The following is a 25,715-nucleotide window of genomic DNA, read 5'->3' as shown; positions in this document are numbered from 1 at the left end:
AATCATAGGGTATAAAAGCAGTCATCACAACTCAAAACTGACATGGGAACTAGATTAACTTGAGATGTCATTCACCATTGAATGACTGACGCCCCTGCATGGCTCTCTCTCTCCTCCTCTGTCTACCTTTCCTTCTCTATTTCTATTTCTATTTGGTCTTGCATAGTTTTTGTTTTCAAAAAGCAAGATTATGTAGGCTACGATGTTTTTTTTATATTTTATTTGTTCTTACTTTCTGATGGACACTCCAATGCCTGGCTTTCCGAAATTGCATCATATGCCGGCCAAGTGTTGTCCCATCCCAGCCAACGTCTATGGACTGTTTGTGTAGGGTAAATGTTTATAAAAACTCAAAACATTATAGGATAGGCAAGAATAACGATCCTGTGTTGGTGATGGAAAGTTGTCGTGTGTATCTTGAATTGGCATGATATGTGCAGTGCAGTCATGTGAATTGACACTGATTTTGTGTCTGATTTGTAATAGGCCTACAAATATTAATCAAAGAACAAATGTAACATTAGCTTCAATAATTTGGTCAATATTCAATCATTTGTAGCACATTGGCTTTTCAGACACTTTGAAAACAAATCTAACCTATCGTGTCATATTTACTATTTCTGAGTAGCCTGTATAACAATCACTATGGTGAATTTAGGTGATGATGATGGTTGGAGATGTTAGCAACCAATCTGTAGTAAACAGTCGTGTTGGAAATAAATGTGCCTGTGGTGAATGAGATCTCAACTTAATCTAGGTCCCATGTCCATTTGGTTTTCATGGCTGCACGGTTTTATAATCTATGATTTGATTATGATTGCACAATATCGTCGCTAGGAAAGGCGTACTGGAGTACGCTCCATGTCTAGTAGACTTTATGCTGAAAAGGGAGGGGTTCGAATCCCGTCAGAAACAGACGTTTATTTGTTTATTCATTCATTCATTAATCGATTACATGGGCTGCATACTATAGCCTACACTCCAATGGTGATGTTGCATTTCTAAAGCGTAGGCTATAGTATTGTTGGAGATAGACAGCTTCCTGTTTAATAACAACAAAACATATACGGCTAGCCTCGGTCCCAGGCTTACTCATCTGTGGCTAAGGTCCACATCGCAATGTGAGTGTCCGTCTGCCCAAGAATCGGATCGGATTGGGTATGTTTTGGCATTGTGACAGAAAAGGTGGCATTTGCGAGGACAGCTATGCATTCTGTCGCGGTTAGAACATCTGTTCGTTTCTGCGGCGACGGCTGACACGATTTCAGGTTAATCTGATTTCATCCAAAACCGATACACCGGCCTGGTTCTGGCGAGCCGCCCGTGTCCGAAACGGTCGAGAAATGATAGTTACCGTGTGGGGGTGCCTGGGGGTCCCCGGAACATCCAAACCCCCAGTAACGCGACCAGGGGGCCGGCCCGGTTCCAGGGGGCCGGCCCGGTTCCAGCGAGCCGCCCCGTGTCCGAAATGGTTGAGAGAGAGGCGCCCGGGCTAGTCACGGTGTCTGGTGTTACCGGTGGGCGGGCACGCCACCGACTACTTGCACACCGATAGCACCGTTTTATTGTTATTTTTAATACTAGACTATTTTCTCGTGTACCCTATACAACCACTTCAGTTCATTTTCGTGTGGCACCCATGTGCTTATAAGCAGGTTATCAATACTTTAGTCAGATAACAGGTTGTACTATTATTATTATTATTATGAAGAGAACAGAAGTGAGTGCTGCTCTTCAACGGGGCTACAGGCAGGCAGCCAGGGACGAATAGTTTTCATAATCCTCAAGGGGGCACGTGCCGCACCGCCTCCCCGCCCCCCCACCCCCCTTTATATACTCTAAGCCCCCCCCCCCCCCCCCCCCCCGCGGGGAAAAAAAATGGGTTTTTTTTCACACTAAACTTAGGTTCTAAACACTTATTTGTAACACTTTTTAAACGTCACAGTGTTTAGTTTATAAACAGAAGAGCATGTTATGCCATGATTGCAGGCTATAGTCCTGTCCGCCTCCGCAGGTTCGGTCTCACTCACACTCTCTCCAACAGACATCCTCAGCCACGCTCCAAAAGTGGCATCACCTGTCACTCATTAGTAGTCTAATCACTCTGTGAGGAGTGCATAGGCTATAGTTCCTTTTCTCCACAACGGACTTTTTCGCTTCTAAACCCCTTTTCCCTGTGACGATCACTCAGCGAGTCAGCAATAAGGTGAAACAGAACACAAAGATGAGTAGCCTATTTATTTTTTAACACGCAGCACCCCTCTCCCACTCTCTCTCTCTCTCCCTCTCTCTCTCTCCCCCTCTCTCTCTCTCTCTCCCTCTCTCGTGTGCGCAATGTCTGTGACTGAGACTGTGACACAGACGCGGTCAAAAATATATATAGCATAAATAATAGGCCAAATATAACACTTTCCCTCTATCTGTGACTGTGATCAGCTCCTCACACACATACCTGGCAGGTTAAGCACCCAGATTAGCATTTCAATGCCTGATCTGCATGTGTACAAGCAGGGACGAATAGTTTTCATAATCCGCGGGGCGGGGGGAGGTGTTAGGAATGTAGAAAAACTAGAAATTCCCTAAAATCATCAAGGGGCCCCGCAGCCCCCACGTAGTCGTCGTCACTGCAGGCAGCAGCCAGAGCGGAGCTGAGCACACACGCAGCATGGTGTCAGATTTCACTTTAGTTTGGTGACAGGTCTTAGCTGCATTGGACTTACACCAGGGCTCCACCGGGCGCGTCAGCGTCGCGTCTCCGTCAGGGTCAGGGAATGTTACCTTTTTAATCAATGAAGGGTGGCTCCACTGCCCGCATTGCGTTGACGGAGACGCGACGCGTGCATTCAAATTGAACCGGTGCGTTTTTTGACGCACGCGACGGAGACGCAACGCGTCCGGTTGAGCCCTGGCGTTAGCTGCATTGGACTTATGTACGGTGAGCTTATACTTCCACAATGTTTTAGTGTTTTATTTACTCACAATAACCTGTAGCAACGGTGCGTTCTCAATTCATCCTATAATGATTTCCTGTTAGCGTCTTGATCAACACTGATGAAGGCTATGTGAGCTGAAACATGTGCGTTGTTGGTCTCGGTGAGGAAAATAAAATGATAAATAGTTCTGCTGGATTGTTTATCTTCTAGTTGTATTTTTTGACCGTGCCTGCCTATACTGCCTAAATCCTCGACGTAACTTACTTTGGAAATTAGATCTAGAAGTGCAAGCGCTGTTTCTGTTTCTGGATCAATGCCAGACAGGTCTATTAGGACACCTAGTGGTTGGATTCGGTGTTACCGGTGTTGAGAAGCACGGTGAAAACGGTGGGGAAATTCTAGCACCGCAACAGGCCTAGCCCGGGCGCCGTCTGAATCTGCCTTCTCAAGAGATACTGTCGGTTTGCGATCAAGACATCACATTCATACCTGAATGCCCTTAATAATTACATAGGTCTACCCTGGGATCCTCTTGTCTATTTGAAGAAATTATAATCCAGTGAGTTTAATTGAGGTGGGGATATGAAGAATGCCTGCTATACGTTTTCAATCCCACCGGCTCAATTTGCGCAGTTGCGCGGCTGAGCCAGCCTATAATTGATTTGACCTGATCTATTTTGCACAGCACACTAATGGTGCAATTAATTGAGCAGGTGTGTAACATTCCAACAATATAATAAACATTTCAAATGGATATGGCTTTCATACACTTGATATTTTTTCATATGAGATTGTAGATGGAAATGGGCTCTGAGCTCAGTTTTGGCTATTTTATATAGGCTATGGGTCTACACGCTTTAGCAAGATATGAAAATGAATACTATTATGTCTGAGGAGAACATAATTTCCCCTTCTGTGCTACAGTGGACATTGCATGTGGAGTCCTCAATTCAATTAAATTCAAAGGAGCTTTATTGCCATGAGAAAACATACATTTTCTTGCCAAAGCAAAAGTGGAACAAAACAAGATTAAACAATACAATAAACAGAGCGGTGTTACATTAACACTTTGAGTACTAAAAAAACGTAATACATCCATAGGAGACGTTTTATACTTTTGAAAGTTGACAGCAGTATTTCAATGTTTTAAACATGTTATAAACATTTGGTGGTTTTCAAACTCTCCTTGGGTGATTGTAATCCGTGGGAAGTACATGTCTCTGATGTCTTGGTACAGTGGACAGTATGTGTCTCTGATGTCTTGGTACAATGGTCAGACGTGTAGCTCAGTCTTTACCTCGTTTTGTGTGCAGTGGGCATAGTCCGTCTTCTCTCGGGAGCTAGGTCTGCCTATGGCGGGATTTCTCCATCGTAAGAATGTTTTCACTGAGTCTATAGGGTTTGTAATACATTTTGGAATTATATTACACTATTTTCTCTCTCTCTCTCTGTCTCTCTGTCAGATAAAAATCATTGCAGGAGCGGGCAGGAGTGGCATAAAAAAGTGTCGGGCCTATACAAATGAACGGTCCTTTCAGTTTTCTGCTTAAAAAGAACAGATCTGCAAGCTAACATATTGTAGGCCTACCATACAGTGTGTGTCAATAGCTTTAGTATCTTGTAAATCTGTTATTTTTGCACATGGCGTTACGATGAGAGAGTCTATACTAACTATAGGATATAGTTAACATGTATATTGCAGCTCATGAAGATAGATCACAACTGTGTAGGGCAGGCTAATCCTTCCCTGTAGAGAGGGACTACAGGGAGCAGGGACAACTATTATATTTTACATCCTCAACATTGAGGTGTGCTAATACTACAGATTATAATATACATTAAAATAATCACACCCGTGTGAAGTGAGGGGCGCTCTTATCATCTTAGTTGATGTAATGATGATGTAAAACAAACGGTGTCAAAACAAACATTAAATTATCTTTTTGTTAATGGGATTTAATGTTTGTTAGTGACTAAAGAAACATTAATTTCTCTTCATTGTCAATGGCGTTTTTAAAACAAACATTGACCTAAACACAAATATTAATATAAACTGTATATAGGAGGGGCTAGTGCCCCATTTCTTTATATATATATATATATATATATATATATATATATATATATATATATATATATAATGTGCTATGTATAAAAAAAATACATTGGAAACCTATTTACATCACTGACTTTATGGGTAAAAAGGTACCTTTGTACATAATAATAACTAGAACTGCACTCTGCCGAGTGCCTACTTGTGTGCAAGCAGAGCGCGCAAGTACTGTCGACCGCTACGAACTTTCAAATCTCAGCCTCTCTGTAAAACATTGAAATTAAATACTAAAGTCGGGTTATAACTGGCTGTCAATGGTGACGTAATTACGATACGTTTCAATATTGGTTGGGTAACAGATAACATATGTATGTATACATGTATGTAAGTTGAAAGTACTATACTGTGGTCGACTGGCTTTTTTATGTGCGTATGCTTGGTTGGTATACTGATGTCGATGGTGACGTAATTAGGATATGTTTCAGTGTCGGGTTAATTAAAGGTAATGTCTGTATGTAATCCGAAACCTATCTTTATTACGTCACCATCAAAAGCCAGTTATAACCCGGCATTGATACATATCTTAATTACGTCACCATCAATACCTACCAAGCATACACGTGCATTCGTACCAGCACGACCACCATACTTGCGTGCTCTGCTTGCGCAAGTAATGACGTAATTAATCTATGTTTTGAAATCATTTGATGGGTAAAATGAATTGTATTGGTTGTTGATGTAATTGAGATAGGTTTCATGTTTGGAGGACACAAGAGCTTATAGAACTGCTGCCCAAACTCCCCAAAGCCATGTGACCTTGTTTTTACTTTACGCAATCAAATAACTGTTTACAGCTGCTGCTGTAAGTTTGCAGCGTTAGCATTATAAGCTAGCGTTGGCTAACATAGGTCTACTATTGTTACACCCTCTGTTTTATTATAGTTAATTCAAGATGAAAACAGCAAAGCTTATGGTTACAAGGTTAGTATTATTCCTTCTAGCTCTGGTCCTCTCTTTAATGTGTGTGTGTGTGTGTGTGTGTGTGTGTGTGTGTGTGTGTGTGTGTGTGTGTGTGTGTGTGTGTGTGTGTGTGTGTGTGTGTGTGGGGGGGGGGACTGGGAGGGAGGGAGGGAGGAAAGAGAGAACTTGGGACTTCAAGGCAGGCCCAGGCAGAGCGTGCTGTGCTCTGTGTCTACTCCATCGGTGTTACAGGAAGACACGCAGCTAGGCTATACATCTGCTTACAACCGTACTTTACCGGATTTTCAACGAGTGGTTGTTGCACTTGTTTGCGCATTTATGACAAAATATAATAATCGGCTGTTTTTTTCTGATCAGCTGTGGTCTGACGTAATGAAATCACACCCGTGTGAACTGGGTGACCATAGCAACCATGCTCATTTTTGAGTGGTGTAAACCACTCCTACAACTGGCTTTGTTAGTTTACGTGTCTGTTCGTACCAAAAAATGAGCATTAGTTTACGTGTCTGTTCGTACCAAACTGATGGCTACGATCACCCAGTTCACACGGGTGTGATTTCATTACGTCAGACCACAGTTGATCAGTCTATATAAGACCACTTGGTTCACACGGGTGTGATTTCTTTTGGTACGGACAGACACGGGTACAAAGCCAGTTGTTGGAGTGGTTTACACCACTCAAAAACATGAATATCGAAGCCGATAATCGGCCGTCGATCACTAGTATGTACCGTAAGTTGAAAGTACTATACTGTGGTCGACTGGCTTTTATGTGCGTATCCTCGGAGGCACAGTATACTGATGTTGAGGGTGACGTAATGAAGATATGTATCAATGCCGGGATATAACTGGCTTTCAATGGTGACGTAATAAAGATAGGTTTCAGATTACTTACATGTTACCCAGGGGGCAAAGGGGGTTGACCTGCATTTGTCATAACATACAAAGTTGTCCACCAAAAATAATATCTACGACCCAGTAGGATCACAACCTATATGGACAACCCGGTCCATTTTTGGGCGAAAGTCCAATATGGCCGCCCCAATATTAGCCCCTATTAGTTATAATGGGGGGTGAATAGGGCAATTTTTTAAACAGAGATATTTCCACGAAACTTCTCAGGTTGATCAATGATATGAATATGAACATTTTTTGTATTGCAAGTTTCCATGAAATCCAATATGGCCGCCGCAATATGGCCGCCACAATATTAGCACCAAGAAAATAGGTTTTGGCTCTAACTTCTGAACCAGATGAGCTAGAAATGTAAACTTGGTGTCTATTTCATGGTTTCTGACCATGAGAGACTCAATGGAATACCTATTTTTATTATTGGGTGTGTCTGGACCCTTATTGTGCATATTTACAAGATGGTGGCTACCCGAAATAGTGCTTTACCATGATTTCTACCATGATTGTTGACTGTTTTGGCAAACGGAAGCAATATTAATCCATTAGCTAAGATGCATGGCACAGAAGGGACATATATTCTTGAGCTTGCATATTGTAAAAATGGCTGCAAACATGAATAAGAAAAGACACATTACATTTCCTGTCAGATCCTATTACCCAGGGGGGAAAACCACCCCTTTTTGGATACCTGCATTTGCCATAACATCAAAGGTTGTCCACCAGAAATATCTATGACCCAATAGAATCACAACCTATATGGACACACCGGTCAATTTCTTTTTCTGGAAATCCAATATGGCCGCCACAATATTAGCCCCCATTAGCCTATAATGCGGGTGAATAGGGCAACATTTTTAACTGAGGGATATTTCCACGAAACTTCACAGATTGATCAATGATATGAATACCATAATTGTTTGTATTGGAAGTTTCCATGATATCCAATATGGCCACCACAATACTATCACCCAGAAAATAGGTTTGGCTCTAAATTCTGAACCAGATGAGCTATAAATACAAACTCATGGATTCTAACCATGAGAGATATATAAATATTTTAGCCATAATTTCCCTCTATTAAGTATATTATTGTTCTGGGGTGTTTCTTTGCAGAAAGACATCCCTCTGGCTGTATTTTGGTTTTGTTCTACTGTTTCTGTTGGCATTTCCTCTGTTTATGTTGACAATCATCCCTGGCAGGGACGTGCATCGCCAAGCCGGACATCCCTTCCTTCACTGAGTATGGATGGTCTCTCAGTGACGGGAATGCAGTCCCCTGTCCATCTAGAGCCAGCCTGACCTATGTCAATGATCAAGACAATATCATGTAGCTGTATCAAAGGCTGCCAGAAAATCTGTTCATGTGCCAGGGACTGGAGACAAGATGCAGCAGGAGCTTCACTCCATTCCTGACTGGGGATGCATCACCATTATCTTGGACTCTGGCTGGCATCCTGTCATGAAAGGACGCGATGAGAGAGATCAATGTCCCTGGACAGCCAAACTTGCCAGGGATCTACCATAGGCCCTCACGATAGACTGTGTGAAAGGCCTTGGTGAGGTCAACAAACACCATATAGAGACCCTTCTGCTCTCTGCACTTTTCTTGCAGCTGGCAAATGGAAAATATCATGTCACATGTACCTCTGCCTCTGTGGAAACCTGTGGAAAAACATTCTCAGCATGGCTGATTAGCCGGTTGAGGATGATTCTTGCTAAGATCTTTCCTGTGATGTTCAGGACTCAGGAGGGCTATACCATGATGGTTATCGTAGTATGCCGGTCCCCTTTCCTCTTCTAAACATGCACTATGGATGCGTCCTTGAAGTCTTGAGGGACTTCCCCCTCTTCCAGATTACCTGGTACAGGTGCCATGCCTCCATTCTTGTAGATGTCTGCAGGCAACCCATCACCTCCTGGTGCCTTTCCAGAAGTGGTTTGTTGGAGTGCTTTCACTGTCTGGTGCACTGGTGGGGGGGTCAGCCAGATCAGCTTTGATTGGCAGCTGGGGTATCGTGGCAATATCCTCTTCGGAAATTGAGAACTCTCTGTTTAAGCGTGCTAGGATGTTACTCTTGTCAGTGAGCAGGACACTTGTCAGAGGAGCGGACTGGAGTTGAGCCAGTGGTTTTGGGCCCATACAGAGCACACAGAATGGTGATGCATCTGAGCCATTCCCAGTCAGGAATGGAGTGAAGCTCCTGCTGCATCTTGTCTCCAGTCCCTGGCACATGAGCAGATTTTCTGGCAGCCTTTGATACAGCTACATGATATTGTCTTGTTCATTGACATAGGCCAGGCTGGCTCTGTAGATGGACAGGGGACTTCATTCCCGTCACTGAGACCATCCAGACTCAGTGAAGGAAGGGATGTCCGGCTTGGCGATGCACGTCCCTGCCAGGGATGATTGTCAACATAAACAGAGGAAATGCCAACAAACGGTAGAACAAAACCAAAATACAGCCAGGGCGATAATATCTTTCGTGGTTAGAAACCATGAGTTTGTATTTCTAGCTCATCTGGTTCAGAATTTAGAGCCAAACCTATTTTCTGGGTGCTAGTATTGTGGTGGCCATATTGGATATCATGGAAACTTCCAATACAAAAAATGTTCGTATTCATATCATTGATCAACCGTTTAAAACTTTGCCCTATTCACCCCCCACTATAACTAATAGGGGCTAATATTGGGGCGGCCATATTGGACTTTCACCCAAAAATTTACCGGGTTGTCCATATAGGTTGTGATCATATGGGGTCATAGATATTATTTCTGGTGGACAACTTTGTATGTTGTGAAAAATGCAGGTTTCCTAAAAAAGGGTGGTTTGCCCCCTGGGTATGTGTGTATATATACAGACATTAACTATAGTAAAATACGCACATCACTTCGTGGAGGTTCTGGATTCAAAAAGTGACATAGGAAAAGAGAAGGGAACACACTCGTATGCTCCAAACGGTAGGCCTATATTTGAAATTCTGAAATATACCTTTTGGAGCATATGAGTGTGTGGATTCCCTTCTCTTTTCCTACATACAGACATTACCTTTAATTCACCCGACACTGAAACTACGACTCCTAACTACGTCACCATCGACAGCCAGTTATAACCCGACATTGAAACATCTTAATTACGTCACCATCAACATCAGTGTGTATATACCTCCGAGCATACACGTGCACGTACGAGCACGACCACAGTACTCTGCTTGTGCAAGGAATAATAATAAATATAGCTGCAAGCAGCGATAAGGCGGGACCAATAAAGAAGACGATACGCAATAAGAACAATATGCACACATAAGAATCATGGGCTGAGTTGGCGGTGCCCGGATTTGAACCCATAACCTTGTGAGAGCTCTACTGACTGAGCTATCCGGACACAGTCTGTTTTGTCATTGTAAACGGTAACATCATTCAGTGTTTTTGGTAACAAGTATGTGTCCTCGTTTTGGGCATGTCATTATCCATTTCTACAGTGTGTGTGCTGTTTATGTGATCACGTACAATATTCTCTTCAACTGGAATTTCAGTTAATGGTCCATAGATTGTGTGTAGAACGTTTCGCGCAAGTTGCTCAAAAATCAGGGCAGAAAATCAGATGTAAGCTTTTTTCGAACTGCTCAAAATGAACTGTGTGCCATGAATTTTGTGCCATGAATTTTGGCCAAACAAAGCATGAGTTATGACTGTTCAAAGGTTTCATTTTCAAAAGATTGCTAAGCGCCCCCCTTTGGCCAATTGGAGTAAGACTGCTTCCAGTGCTATTTGGCATGACCCTCTACTATACTGTAAAGTGACATAAGCATATGACGCTGCATACATGCATACAGCAATTTTCATTGGCTCATAAAAACGTAATTTTTTCACTTAAAAATAAATTACTACGATTTATTGTCCGTATAGGTCCAACGTTCACATGTAGACGTTTTTGTGCATTTTGATCAAAGACCCTGGGAGGAGATACATTTGAACTGTTTTTCATATAATTCAAAATAGCGGGTGATCTAAAGGTCAGAGGTCAAAAGTCAGAACACAAAAGTTGTTCGGCATGAGGAGACACATATGTGTATCAAAGTGTCATTGCTAACGGTCAAACGGTTAATGAGATATTCACGTTCAAAATTTGCATTTTCAATTGAGTGCTATAGCGCCACCATTTGGCCAATCGTCATGGGCTTCGCATAGTCACCGTTTGGCATGGCCCTCTACCAGATTACCGCGTTTCGAGAAAACCGACTGCACCGTTCAGTCAGAACTGCAATTTGTGGCAGGAGAAGAAGAAGGAAAAAAAAACACAAAAACAATAAGTGACCAAAGTCACTTTGTGACTTCTTGGTCCCTTAATAATTAACCACAGTATTAATTAACAGGTTACCATTTATTTTAGGTTTACAGGTTAAACACTTAACACACCGCACGCGAACAGTTCCCGCAGCCTGATTAGCCCTGACGCTACGCTGATAGCATTGGTCGACCAACCTTTTCCAAGGCCGACAGCAAATGTTTTCTCATAGCGAGAAGCACACCGCATACCTCAAAAGAAAGCTTAATTTGTCCACTCCAATTTAAAATTTATTATTTTAATTTTACCATCTTCCATTCTGGAGATATTTACCTTTTTATGTAACACCTGCTTTTGTAGTAACGTGCTCTTCTTGAACAGAAAGCCTAGTTAGGGACCGTTTTATGTCAGACGTTGACAGGCAGTTATAAAAATGAACATAACATATCCTATACATACTATACAGTATACACCTAATGAAAGCCCTGAATGTCTACTTTTACGAGGAAAAAAGTACACATTGATCCCATCTACCCTTCGTCGGTAATTGGCTTTTGTATGAGCTACATAATGAGACTGAGGGAACATATTGGGGATACATTTACTGTTTTGTTTATTTTTTATGAAGATGATGATGACGGATCAAGCAGACGCCAGACGAACAGATGAAACAATGCAAAGACGCGTTGTCATTATTTATCCATACCTGTATGTACGTGTCTGTCACTGTGTATCGTCACTGTGTATCGTTCCAACTCGGCTAGCCAAGTTTGCCGCGGGACAGTGGTGTTGCTGTGCCCCTCCGAGGTGGAAAGACTGGTGTGAGGCGATGTTAGTGTTGCTGTCCCCCTCCAGTAACACAACAGCGCGTATTTGCATTGTTCCATCTGACCGTTGATCATCATAAAGAAATAACCGCCCACCGTCCCTCGCCGAGTTCGCCGAGGGACGATACAATCCGTGATAGTTTTCTATCACTATTTGAAGTCTGGGACTGAGATTGGGAGCATGAACAGGTTCCCTACAATAAAGAAAATATCCTTGAAATACAACGACACCTTCTAGTGCCCCGGTGGAGAGGCTGTTTAGCCTGGGCAGCCTTGTGCTGACTCCAAGGAGGAACAGGCTGTCAGACAAACGATTTGAGAGACTCCTGCTTATGAGGTACAACCGCTGCTGTACCAGTCAAATAAGATGAACTGTAGTACTCTAGAAGAACTGCAGTAGCCTATAAAGCCATGGTTTGGTAAGGGAACAACGTGAGGTTGTCGTTTTGTTTTGTTTCCCCTTTCAAGTCAGTCATCATCATCCAGTGATGTTAGAAAGGTGTGTGTGTGTGTGTGTGTGTGTGTGTGTGTGTGTGTGTGTGTGTGTGTGTGTGTGTGTGTGTGTGTGTGTGTGTTGTATATATATATATATAGTTTTATTTTGAGGCAGCCTACTGCTTTAACTTGTTCAACAACCTACCTTTCCTCTGAGTGTGTTACCTGGGAAGTGTGCATTTTCTTATTTTATTTGTGGATAGATTATTTTTGAAGGAGTTGAGTTGATATGTGATAAGCGGTGTTCAGTTGATTTTTGCAATAAAGTTGTTGGGAAGGCCAGTCTGTTCTTTTTTTTTTTTTTTTTCTGGATATATTATTATTATTTATTATATGATCAGTTGATTTTTGCAATAAAGTTGTTGGGAAGGCCAGTCTGTTACTTTGGCAGTTAATATTTGCACTAGACTGTTATTTGCACTTTTATTTTGGGAAAGTTAATATTTGCCTAGAACCTGCGGTACAGTGGTTTTCAACCCTTTTCATATCATATGCATTATGTATTCTGCATTTGAACCATCCCAAGGACCACCATTGGTTGAGATTTTCCCAATAGGATAAGATTTTTTCCATTCTGTATTGATGTTCATTGTTGGTATCATTATGAGAGACTTGGGCTTGGGCTTTTTTGCCTCAGCCTAGCACTTTACCCTTCTTATTTTATATGTTCACTGTATTGTTTTTTTACTGTGCTGAATAAATAAACCTACTGGCGATATGTGGAATTGTAGCACTTTAATGGAATTGGACGGACGTTCATGACGTCACATGCGTAAGCCCGGACCTCAAAATTGAGGTCCTCAAAATTGAGGTTCGGGGCTAGGCTAGGCTAAACTTCCGCTCGCTCGGAATCCAATCTTTAGGAATCCAGTGTTGACCATCATCTTATGTTTCTGCTCCTAGGCATCCTGCACATGGTTGTGTGTAAAGAGGAGGTTTCTCATGAACAGGAGAGGAGTCCCAGTCTGCTCCAGGAGGAACCAGAGCATCCACACATTAAAGATGAGGAGGAGCTTAAAGAGGAACAGGAGGAGCTTAAAGAGGAACAGGAAGAGCTACTTCAAAAACCAGAGGAACCTGTTGGGTCAATGTTGACATTACTAGCAGTGAAAGGTGAAGAAGAAAATGATGATGAAGAAGAAGACGTACCTTCCCACTGCTCTGAAGTTGAAGTTGAACTTGAATCTGACACTGAAGACACTGATGATTGGGAGGAGACCAGTGAAGACAACGATGACGAACGGCGTGACAAGAGTTTCAGTGACTCAGGTTCCTTGAAGAAGCATCAGCGTCTCCACACTGGAGAAAAACCTTTCCAATGTAAACATTGTGACAAGAGTTTCAGTCTTTCAAGTGGCCTGAACAGACACCAGCCTGTCCACACTGGAGAAAAACCTTTCCAATGTAAACATTGTGACAAGAGTTTCAGTCTTTCAAGTGGCCTGAACAGACACCAGCCTGTCCACACTGGAGAAAAACCTTTCCGCTGTATACATTGTAACAAGAGTTTCAGTCAGGCAGGTGCCCTGAAGTCACACCTTCGTATCCACACTGGAGAAAAACCTTTCAGCTGTAAACATTGTAACAAGAGTTTTATTCGGGCAAGTGACCTGAAGTCACACCTTCGTATCCACACTGGAGAAAAACCTTTCCGCTGTATACATTGTAACAAGAGTTTCAGTCAGGCAGGTGTCCTGAAGTCACACCTTCGTATCCACACTGGAGAAAAACCTTTCCAATGTAAACATTGTGACAAGAGTTTCAGTCTTTCAAGTGGCCTGAACAGACACCAGCCTGTCCACACTGGAGAAAAACCTTTCCAATGTAAACATTGTGACAAGAGTTTCAGTCTTTCAAGTGGCCTGAACAGACACCAGCCTGTCCACACTGGAGAAAAACCTTTCCAATGTAAACATTGTGACAAGAGTTTCAGTCTTTCAAGTGGCCTGAACAGACACCAGCCTGTCCACACTGGAGAAAAACCTTTCCAATGTAAACATTGTGACAAGAGTTTCAGTGACTCAGGTTCCTTGAAGAAGCACCAACGTGTCCACACTGGAGAAAAGCCTTTCAAATGTAAACATTGTGACAAGAGTTTCAGTGACTCAGGTTCCTTGAAGAAGCACCAACGTGTCCACACTGGAGAAAAGCCTTTCAAATGTAAACATTGTAACAATAGTTACAGTACCTCATCTGACCTGAAGACACACCAACGTGTCCACACTGGAGAAAAACCTTTCCACTGTAAACATTGTGACAAGAGTTTCACTACATCATCATCGCTTAAGTCACACGAACGTGTCCACACTGGAGAAAAACCTTTCCAATGTAAACATTGTAACAAGAGTTTCAGGTGGGCAGGTACCCTGAAGTCACACATTAGTGTCCACACTGGAGAAAAACCTTTCCACTGTAAATATTGTGACAAGAGTTTCAGACAGTCAAATAGTCTGAAGACACACCAACGATGTGTCCACACTGGAGAAAGACCTTTCCACTGTAAACTTTGTGACAAGAGTTTCACTACATCATCATCCCTTAAGTTACACCAACGTGTCCACACTGCAGAAAAACGTTTCCAATGTAAACATTGTAACGAGAGTTTCAGGTGGGCAGGTGAACTGAAGTCACACCAACGTGTCCACACTGCAGAAAAACGTTTCCAATGTAAACATTGTAACGAGAGTTTCAGCTGGGCAGGTGAACTGAAGTCACACCTTCGTGTCCACACTGGAGAAAAACCTCCTCAGACGATCCCTCTATCCTTGCTTCCAGGCATCCCGGTCCTCAATACATCTGGCCAGCTCGTTGGTGTCGTTCTTGAGTACATCCACGTTAATCCATGTTAATGTGGGACGTCCTCGTGACCGGTGCCCGTGTGTTGGTTCCCACAGCACTAGTTTGCTGGCTGGCAGTATTTGTATCCACACTGGAGAAAAAACATTTCTAATGTAAACATTGTAACGAATTTCAATTATTCAAGTAATCGGAAGAAACACCTTCTCACAAGACCAAAAAAAAGAAAAGTCCAATGTAAACGGCGTGACCAAAGTTTAACTAACTCACGTCACTTGCCAAGACACCATTGCATTCACACCATGGGGTAAAAAGTTGCCATGATAAATGAGCTCACTAGGAGGATCAAATACATTTTAGCTGGAATGTGAATCTCAATTTTATTTCCTCCACAAGAATTGTGATCATGATTCTCACACGATTCTATTTTTTTTTTTTGCAGATTACTTACATTTTTTTGACGGAATGTTCCGCCAATTAAGCACCGGATCGCTGATTTATTTAAAAAAAATGTTTTGGCTTGACCTCCCCTTCAGTGATCCTAGACCGGATCGTGCATGCACACTGCCCTTCACTTCTTGTATACAGGCTGACTAAAAAGCAGAATAACTAAATCTACGGAGCTCTTTGTACGTCTCTAAATGTTTTTGATGAATTGAACATTGTGGACCCTATTGGAAACAAGTGTAATGCTTAATTGGGTCGTCCACTCACAGTTAACAGCCTTTGTATTGAGTTTGTGCTTGAAATGTACTGTAATTCTGCAAACTGTTAATACATTTTTCAATCAATCAATCAAAACTCTCCTTGGTTTAAAGTTGTAGTGAAATGGCCTTTTTGAGCATTTCATTTTGAAGTTTCAGCCTCAGACGGCAGGATCTAAGTTTCTGAACCAATTAGAGCGTCGTATCCCTCCAGGCCATGGGACCTAGGTCCACGCGTATGCAGAGTGATTTGTTTACAAAGTTACAGAGAGACGGCAGGTAAGCCGGGGATTTTTTTCCTAACCTGTACACAACCTATATACATATTTTAGCGTGATGATTAAGTTGAAAACGAGTAATCATCATCATCATTTTCCGACCGTGGTCGAGATCGTGGATTTCACAATATTACGCCAGACTTCCCGGTCCTTCATTGTTCAAGGTTCAGGGTCTTTATTTATGTCCCAGAAGGGCAATTAGGTTTACAGCAAGAGTAGTGGTTTAAAACATACAAACAATACTGGACAACAACAGACATGAGACACCATAGCATAAACAGAGGTCTGGGCATCAGGTCTCTGTCGACATTAAATCTGGCTAATTTCCTTAGGCAAAAAAGGCGTTGCTGGCCCTTACACAGCATGTCAGTGTTTACATCAAATTTCAATTCGCTGTCAATAATCGTGCCCAGGTATTTATAACTGGGTACGATTTCCACTGGCTGGCCACAGTTATCGGTGTTCTGGGTGGGATGGGGACCACGTCTGAAGTCAATACAGAGCTCTTTTGTTTTTGAGATGTTTAATTCAAGGAACGCATCATTGCAGCAGGACAAGAAGTCCTCTGTGACCTGGCCATGCCCGACCTCGTCATTGTCGAGAAGGCTGACAATGACTGAGTCGTCCGCGTACTTTATAATAAAGCGGTTGTCGTGATTACTGCGACAGTCGTCCGTGTACAAAATAAACAAAAACGCAGAAAGATCACAGCCCTGTGGCGAACCAGTGGAGGTGGGCAGAAGGCTAGACACTGTCATTCACCCTTACACATGTAAGGATGCCTGTGTCCCTAGCGATGACATCAGGGAACGACAGTTTTCTACCTCTGGTCTGCTTTGAGGTAGGACTCCAGAGAAGAAGGGAATATATAACCTCATTGTCAGCTCTGTAGCAGTGGCCGGCAAACTGTGTTCTTCTGGATCGGACTAGTGAAGAAACACGGGGAAGGTTGCCGTATATTGGATTAGTCGATGGGTGGCTCTTCCAAGACAGATTTTGCACTCTCATTAGAAGGTGGGTGTAAGTGCCATCCAACCGTTTCTCTAGTTTCTTTGAAAGTGTCCATGTATCGGAGCCATAGAGTAGAATCGGCTCAACGGTCGTCCTAAATAATTTTACTTTTAGCATTTTACTAAGCTGGGATGACCAGATCTTATGCATGTCATTGCATGCTGACCAGGCCATACCCTTCCTAGTTTGAAAGAGTGTTTGTTAAGTGTTTTTATAATGTGGTTATTGTTGGATTTGCATATATTTACGTATTCAGTTTTCGTCTCGTTGAGATAAAGACCAACACAGTTGGAGGCCTGCTCAAGAGATTGAAGGAGAGCCTGTGCGTATTCCAATGATTGACTGATAAGCGCAATGTCATCAGCGAAGTCGGTGTCGGTTAGGTATTTTGCAGGATGACGAGAGCTTCTCCTAGGGTTTAGTTGGTAGCACTTATCATTGATGGTATCAACTGACATACGAAGCACATAATCAACAACAATAATAAATAGAAACTGGGCAAGTGAATCCAAAGCCTTGGAGAATGCCAGCAAGGATGGGGAATGATGGTGTTTCTCCGTCAGGAGTAAGGATGACCGCTGAGGTATTTGTATATAGAACTGTTATGGCATTGATCATTTGATCATTTGACCATTGATCATTATGGCATTGATCATTGATCAAACGAGTAATACACTGTCTGGATGTCATCTTGAATTGGATTAAAAACGGGAGGATTTCTGTAATCTGTAGCAGCTGTGATTTGAGGACGTGCAGCTATGGGAATCAAATGGGTGAGCTTCATTTTTATTGGCTTTTATTGATGTGTATCTGTATCTCTACACGTCATCACGCAGCACGTTTTCGTTTTAAGGAAGTAATTCAATTTTTATTTGTATGGACTTTTGATATAAAAACACAAATTAGAATTTTACCATTTTTTTGGCATCCATTGTTAGGTATGCCCATATGATGACCACGGATATGGTCTAAACTTGAAAAACGTATTTTTCATTTCACTACACCTTTAAACAAAATGGGCAATGTTCGGAGGTCTTTTCTGATTTTCCGGTGATCTTGAACATTGGTGCTTTCTAGAGCAAGGATGGCCCCATTTTAGCTCGCTAGCATTGACGCTAATTATTTCCCAAACAGGATGTGAATCCAGCGTGTGTCACATTACAACCGGCTCGGCAGTCTGCGGTTGGAAGTCGGCCATTTTTTATTTATTTTGCCGTTTAGGTGCAATTTAGGCCATTTCCACGGCTTGCATTCTAACGAACTCCTCCTAGCAGGATGGTCGAAAACTCGCTCAGTATACACAAAATACCTTAACGATGAAAGGTTATCAAAATCGTGAGTTTTCGTAAAATGGCGTGACCGTGGCAAAGCGTCAAACTTCAACACCAAACAGGAAGTGAAAATAGCAGCTGATTCGTCAATATTTCATAGTTCCTATTTTTTGCTCTAACTTTTCAATTGTGTGACATACAGACTTGTGGGTGGTGTCATCATACTTGGTTTTGAGTCCTTGACCATCATTGGTGTAACTTAGCCCTGCCCCTTCTTCTGATTGGTCGATATTTTATAGTTCCTATTTTCTGCTATAACTTTTCAATGGTATGACACATATAGACTTGTGGGTGGTGTCATCGGACTTGGTTCTGTGTCCTTGACCTTCATTGGTGTAACTTAGCCCTTTAGCATCTTTAAAGCTTTCGTGATATTCATTTTCATAGATGTTTTTCTTTTTCTTTTAGGTTTTATGACCTCAATTACACCTAAACAAGCTGAACTTTGAACAATCAGTGGATGTTCTGTGGTCTGGGGTTTTCTCTGTGTGTTCTGAAGCCTTTTGAGTTTCAGTGAAAAATAAAATAAGAATGTTTATGCTAACCCAGACCACAGAAAATAAACGTGACATGACAAAGATCTGGACTGGATCAATTGTGACAGTTGTATTAAAAATTACACCCGTGTGAAGTGAGTGGTGCAACTCCGTGTGGGGGTCCCCGATTCCGGCAAGCCGCCCTGCGTCCAAAACGGTTGAGAAATGACAGTTACCGTGTGGGGGTCCCTCTACTGTACCCTCTACTGTACTGTACTGTCACTGTACTGTACTGGCACACCCGGAATCACCATATATACAGTTAATATGTGCATGTGTGTGTGCGCAGGTGAAAAACAACCATGCTGTTTTCGTGCTCAGACCGACCCAGCCACCCACCCACACACATAGCTCCGTAAGGGAGTGGTTGCACCACACAAAAAAGTGTACCGCACGAAAAGAGAGTTGAGCCAGAAGGCAAAGCTCTCTGTTTACCGAGCAATCTTCGTTCCTACTCTCACCTATGGTCATGAAGTGTGGCTCATGACCAAAAGAATAAGGTTGCGAATACAAGCGGCCGAAATGAGTTTTCTTTGACGGGTGGCTGGCATCTCCCTTAGAGATAGGGTGAGAAGTTCAGTCACACGAGAGAGACTCGGAGTAGAACCGCTGCTCCTTCGCCTGGAAAGGAGCCAGCTTAAGGCTCATACATAGTCTGGATTTTCGGTGGTTAGGTGACCACCGAACTACAACCGCCACCGCTCCAGCCCTTCTCTCTGTTTTTACTCACCACCGCTCAACGTTATTTCAGCACCGGTGGTCACCTCACCACCGAAAATCCAGACTATGACTAGGCCTTTAGGTGGTTCGGGCATCTGGTTAGGATGCCCGAACACTGCAACGCAGACACTGCAACTGGACTGTGTGAGAGCACCGCACAAGATCACCCGTTTCGACTGTTGGATAAAAAAGTATTGCTTTGATATTCATATTATTAATTACGTTTTTTTATTGGCATATGCATTCCATACATTCCATAGGGCTAGAACATATGGACATATGACATCATCAACTTGCGACAGGAGCAGTTCCTATAGTTTCCAGCAACGTCTCGTCATAGAGAGCCCCCTCTCTCTGATCTCCGCCCCCTCGCCGTGTTGTGGGGCAAACGGAACCATAGCTGAACGGTGTGAATGACAATTCACACGCTTTGCGTTTGTAAAATTACTCATTTGCCGACTAAAGATGGAACGGAAAACTAATGGAAAGCGCTCATGCCCCATGTTTATTTAGTTCGGGTGTTTTTTTAACTGTTAAATCTGTTCATTGAAAATCACGGATCTGCAAGCTCACTAGGTTGTAGATGGATTGCAATTATACTAATGGTGATATAAATAAAATCATGACATGACCAGCTAGATACCCAATTAAAATAGAAACCTCATAGATTATATAAATGTGTATGTGGCTTAATTAAATGACCAGTGCTTGGCTGTTATGCATCCACCGTTCTGTGCGCCGTCAGTGCCTGATTAGAGTTCTCATCGGGCCTGAAAATTAAGGCCCGGCCCTACCCTACCCTAACTGGGTCGGCCCGAGGCCCGGCCCGACCCTAACAATTACCATAATGTCAGGCCCAAAAACCCGAAAAAGCCCGAGTGAAAAAAAAGAGAAAAAGAAAAATGCCACTATATGCCCGCGGCGCCGTGGATTATTGAGACGACCGTGTCAGAGAACGCACTAATAGTCTAGTCGCCGAAATAAAGGATTTATGTAACTCACGTTAATTGGCTGATAATGTTCCATTTCCAACATTCTAATGGTTTCCAGCAATTTCCAGGGGTGAGTAAACATCTTCTGAATCAAAGTAGCAGCGATCCTCTGATGTGACGCAGTTAATTCACCTCGGGTGAACGCGCATATCGAGGGCAAGTGTGTAGGGCGAGTGGCGAGGAGGCGCTTTCAAAAAGAGGGCTAGGGTCCTACTTTCCCCACAACAAGGATGCGGGCTGGAAGCGACAAATGTTTACGCCCCTTTTGTGATATTTTGCTGGGCCCTATTGAGTGAAAGATTCTTTATTAATGAAATAAATCAAATATTTAAGGTGTTTTTATTTATTTTTATTTTAGTTATAGAGGGCAAGTATAATAATGTTTTAACTAAGGCATATTTGTCTCATTAGTCAGGGATCCTTTTAAGACATATACTTCTGTACTGCAGGAATTATACAGAAGAAAGGAGGGAATGTAAAGAGCTGGATTAGCTGGAGTAAGAATAAAGGGAATATTTGTGTAATGCATTTGCTATAATACAATTCCTATGATGCATAGGATTATTTTTTTGTATTTGCACATTTAAAAACGACTCATTTGGAACAACACCATATTCTAGGGTTGTGCAAATGTGCAGTGCAGGTGAGATTTAGAAAACCCTGTGGGGTTTACAAGGTTATACCGTAATATCACCTAATTAACAACAAAAATACAGACATAAAACATCAAAAATAAATTATTTGGCAACATGAATAAATACAACAATGGATACACAATATTAAAATGTATATTAGTATAAAAAGTGTTTTTATAGTGTGTTACATGGGTGTAAGTGGAAGAGATTGAATTGTTAGATTTGATTCATCAAATTGTTCTATTAGTTCATATTTAAAATGATTTAGTGAAGTTAGACTTTGATGAGATCACAGTATAGCTGTTCCACTGTATTACACTGTACCATGGCTCCCCCTAGTGACCGTTTATGTTACGTGCACCGTGCACGCTCCAGCAGCAAGTGCGCATGTGCACAACACTGTGTGTTCGTCTGACTGTGTTGTCCGTGTTGACACCTTAAGTAATATACAAAGAAAACTAAAAGGTCTTTGAAAACAGCTTGTGTCGTCGTTATACAGCTCAACCCCTGAAACACAGCAGGTAAAGATGAACTGATTCACTACGTAGTTTTTACTCAATTTTTTTTGTATTCTTTTTTATAACTTAAAATGTTTTTTATCCCACGATTTTGTAACCCATTTTTCACCCCTGCCCTGACTGTCAATTCTTTAGTCCCCATATATGGGGGACATGGGGAGAGCAACGGACTTGAACTCCTGCTTCTATATTTACTCATCTTTTAACATGGAACATGCCTCGTATTTATCTCATATCTGTTTGTTATAAATGTGATCCTAAACAACCAGTAGTTAATACTAGCAGCAGTAGCCTAATAATATTGTAACTTGCTCCTCCAAAGGGATCAGGCTACGTGGCTTGTTGCCTGCCTGCTCTGCTGAGTTGGAGGTCTGGGTTCGATTCCAGCTCAGGGTGCTAAACGTTTGGTTGCATCACTATTATTAAGGTAACCATATTAATAATACAAGTAGCCTACAACACATCAATGTGTTTTACTATTGCAGTGGATAGTATATACAGTATGAGAGATTGAGATGAGTGTCAATGTGAAATATACCGTATTATGTCCTCAGTTGATGTATACTGTAGTTGTAGTGTGCAATATAGTCTATTGTTGATGAATATCATGTTCGTGCCACAGTGGTGGTAAGGTATTGAATAGGCACGGTCAATCTCCTCTATATGTATCACATCAGGGGGACCCCTAGCCCCTTTCGGAACCCTTGGTTACCTTTTCTGAAGACGACGGTACCCTAAGGTCCCTGATAGCTTATTCCACCCTCCATAGGACGCAGATTTACCCACTCTGTTCACGGAGAGCCGTGGCGCCGCTTGAGTGTTGGTGAGATGTTTCAAAGATGCATAACACAGCTATAGGAGACAACGGAAATGTGGGCGAAACTGCATTAACCGCCGATGCCGTTAAGTATTTTTAATCTTTTTTTTTAAAGTTTTGGCTTCTCTGAAATTCTCTCTCCTCTCTCTTCCTTGACTTCCTTATTGACTTCCCCTTGTACCACCTCCCGCACCAGGGCAGGGTGGCCGGTGCGAGGCAGTAACGTAGGGACACGCAGCTAGTCAATAAGGAAGTCAAGGAAGAGAGGAGAGAGAATTTCAGAGAAGCCAAAACTTAAGCGGTTAATGCAGTTTCGCCCACATTCCCATTGTCTCCTACAGCTGTGTTATGCATCTTTGAAACATCTCAACAACACTCAAGCGGCGCCGCGGCTCTCCGTGAATAGAGAGTGGGTAAATCTGCGTCCTGTGGAGGGTGGAATAAGCTATCAGGGACCCTAGGGTACCATCGTCCAAAATTCTGAAAAGGTAACCGAGGGTACCGAAAGGGGCTAGGGGACCCCAGTTAGAGTCAGCAAAGATTGTCTATATGAAGATGCACAAACTTCATTTGATCCACTAGAGGCGCAATGGACTACAAATCCTACAAATGGTCTCCTTAGTATAGGCAAAGATTATTAATTTATAAAGATGGGCGAACTTCATTGGAGCCACTAGAGGGGAAATGGTACACAAAGCCTTAAATGGTCTCCTAAATATAGTAGGTGTGGTTTGCTTCTCCCCTGACCTCCCCACCACCCTCCCTCTCCTCTCTCCCAGGCTGACAACAACACTGAGCATTGAGAGCATTAGCTATATGGCAAATGTCATGATTACCATTTTCAAAAGTTGAATCAGCGAAAGAAAACAGCACGTACAAATGTTTAAAAAGCGATAGTTTTCTTCCCTATCACATCTCGAAGCTACAGATCTCGAGACAAATAGGTGCATTTATTTGCAATTGTTTTTATTTATAATAAAACAAGTTATTAATTTGCAATAATATTACTAATCTCATATAGTATCACCCAGCGCATGACGGTAGGAGAGGAATCAGTTGCGTTTAATATATGTATTTATTGATGATAATCATTATCGGCTATTAGGTTACGTTATTCATCGATGTATGTTTTCATATTGTCAAGGTGGTGCACTCACCTTTCTTCTTTCTAAATTTGTTCTGTCCAATTTATTTATTTATTGTCATGATTTGTCAGGAGCCGAGTTTGTCCGAGCTAGGCTTAAAGGGATAGTTCAGATTTTTTGAACTTAAGTTGTATGAAATACTTGCCATTAATATAGTGGTTGCAACTGTATTAATTGACTGGCCAAGTCCCGTGATTGGAGTTCTGCTCTGGTTTTTGTGAATATTAAGTAGTTCTGGTCATTTTGTGGGGGGCACTTGGGCCACACAGTAAAAGTATATTAATTCACAAAACTAACGTCATTTGTATTGTTGACCTATTTCTAAAATATTAGCGCAACTTTCGTTCAACTTTGACCCCTCTATCACATGGAACAATTATTTGGGCGTAGTGATATGGACACAAAAAACATAGTTCTGTGTGATAGAGGGGGCAAAAATGATCGAAAGTTGCACTAATATTTTAGAAATGGGTCAACAATACAAATGACGTTAAAGTTTTGTGGATTCATTTACTTTTAATGCGTGGCCCCTTGTACCCCCCATAAAATGACCGGAACTACTTTATATTTCACCAAAGCCAGAGCAGAACTCCCACCACGGGACTCGGGCAATCAATTAATACAGTTGCAACCACTATATTATTGGCAAGTATTTCATACAGCTTAAGTAAAAACTAATCTGAACTATCCTTTTAAAGCTCTTTAAATAAATAGCTGGGGAAATGAATGGGAAATTCTCTTCCTGGACGCTCGCTGTTCTGAAAGAGGGCGGGGCTGCGGGAACTGCCCATAGATCCAAAGTCCCGTTAGTCTGAACATGCATTAAGGTTGGCGAACATGCACTGCTCCCATGCTTGCGGTTATGTTTAGGTTAGGGTTAGAGATAGGGATAGTAATTTCGGAACAATGAACCTTCTTTTGATTGATTGATTGAAAATGTTACAGTTTGCAGAATTACAGTACATTTCAAGCACAAACTCAATACAAAGGCTGTTAACTGTGAGTGGACGACCCAATTAAGCATTACACTTGTTTACAACAGGGTCCACCATGTTCAATTCATCAAAACATTTAGAGACGTACAAATAGACACTTCTATATAGACAAAGAACAGAACAGGAATTCATCATAATGGAGGTAAAAAGGGAAAAGAAACATATACAGTGAGGGGAAAGGGGGGGGGTGGTGGTGGGGGGGGATTCAGATTTTACGGGGGCCAGTTTCGAATTGCAGCCATCCGTAGGTGCCCTTTGAGAGCGGTTTTGAAGGAGTCAAGGGATTCGCATGTCTTAATGACTGTTGGTAGGGCGTTCCACATTTTGGTGGCATAGGAGCGAAAATAATTTAGTCCCTTGTTTGTGCCGAATCTGGGTTGTACATGGTTCGTTGCACTCCCTCTGGTGTTGTGGGTGTGGACTTCGTTAACATTAAGGAAGTATCTAGAAAGGTACATGGGTATCTTGGTGGAGTATCGAATCTTGTGGACCAGACCCATTGCAAGATGCTGTACTCTGTCGTCGACCCTAAGCCATGCCAGTCTGTCATAGTGGGCAGGGGTGAGGTGGGTTCGGGGGGTGAGGCCAAGTAGGAGCCTGACCAGTTTGTTTTGGGAAGTCTGGAGCCTAGTTTTAAGGGCCTTTGAGGTGCTGTGGTACCAGGAGGTGCATGCATAGTCAAAGAAGCCTTGTACGAGGGCTCCTGTTAAGGTCTTCAAGGTGTTTTTGTCGACCAGTGAGGAGATCCTG

General features: G+C 42.3%; 1 protein-coding gene across 1 annotated transcript in view; it reads left to right on the top strand.

Annotated features, from left to right (window-relative positions):
• LOC306924392 (uncharacterized protein) overlaps window positions 1-25,715 on the top strand; it is a 39,899-nt gene that overhangs the window by 5,606 nt on the left and 8,578 nt on the right. The window contains exon 3 of the mRNA XM_079502886.1: window positions 13,391-14,311. Within this exon, the coding sequence (XP_079359012.1) occupies window positions 13,391-14,311 (921 nt within the window). The remainder of the gene's footprint in view (window positions 1-13,390; window positions 14,312-25,715) is intronic.

Source organism: Electrona antarctica (genome assembly GCF_951216825.1).
Source record: "Electrona antarctica genome assembly, chromosome: 6".
NCBI lineage: Eukaryota > Metazoa > Chordata > Actinopteri > Myctophiformes > Myctophidae > Electrona > Electrona antarctica.
This window is presented reverse-complemented; position numbering and strand designations above follow the sequence as displayed.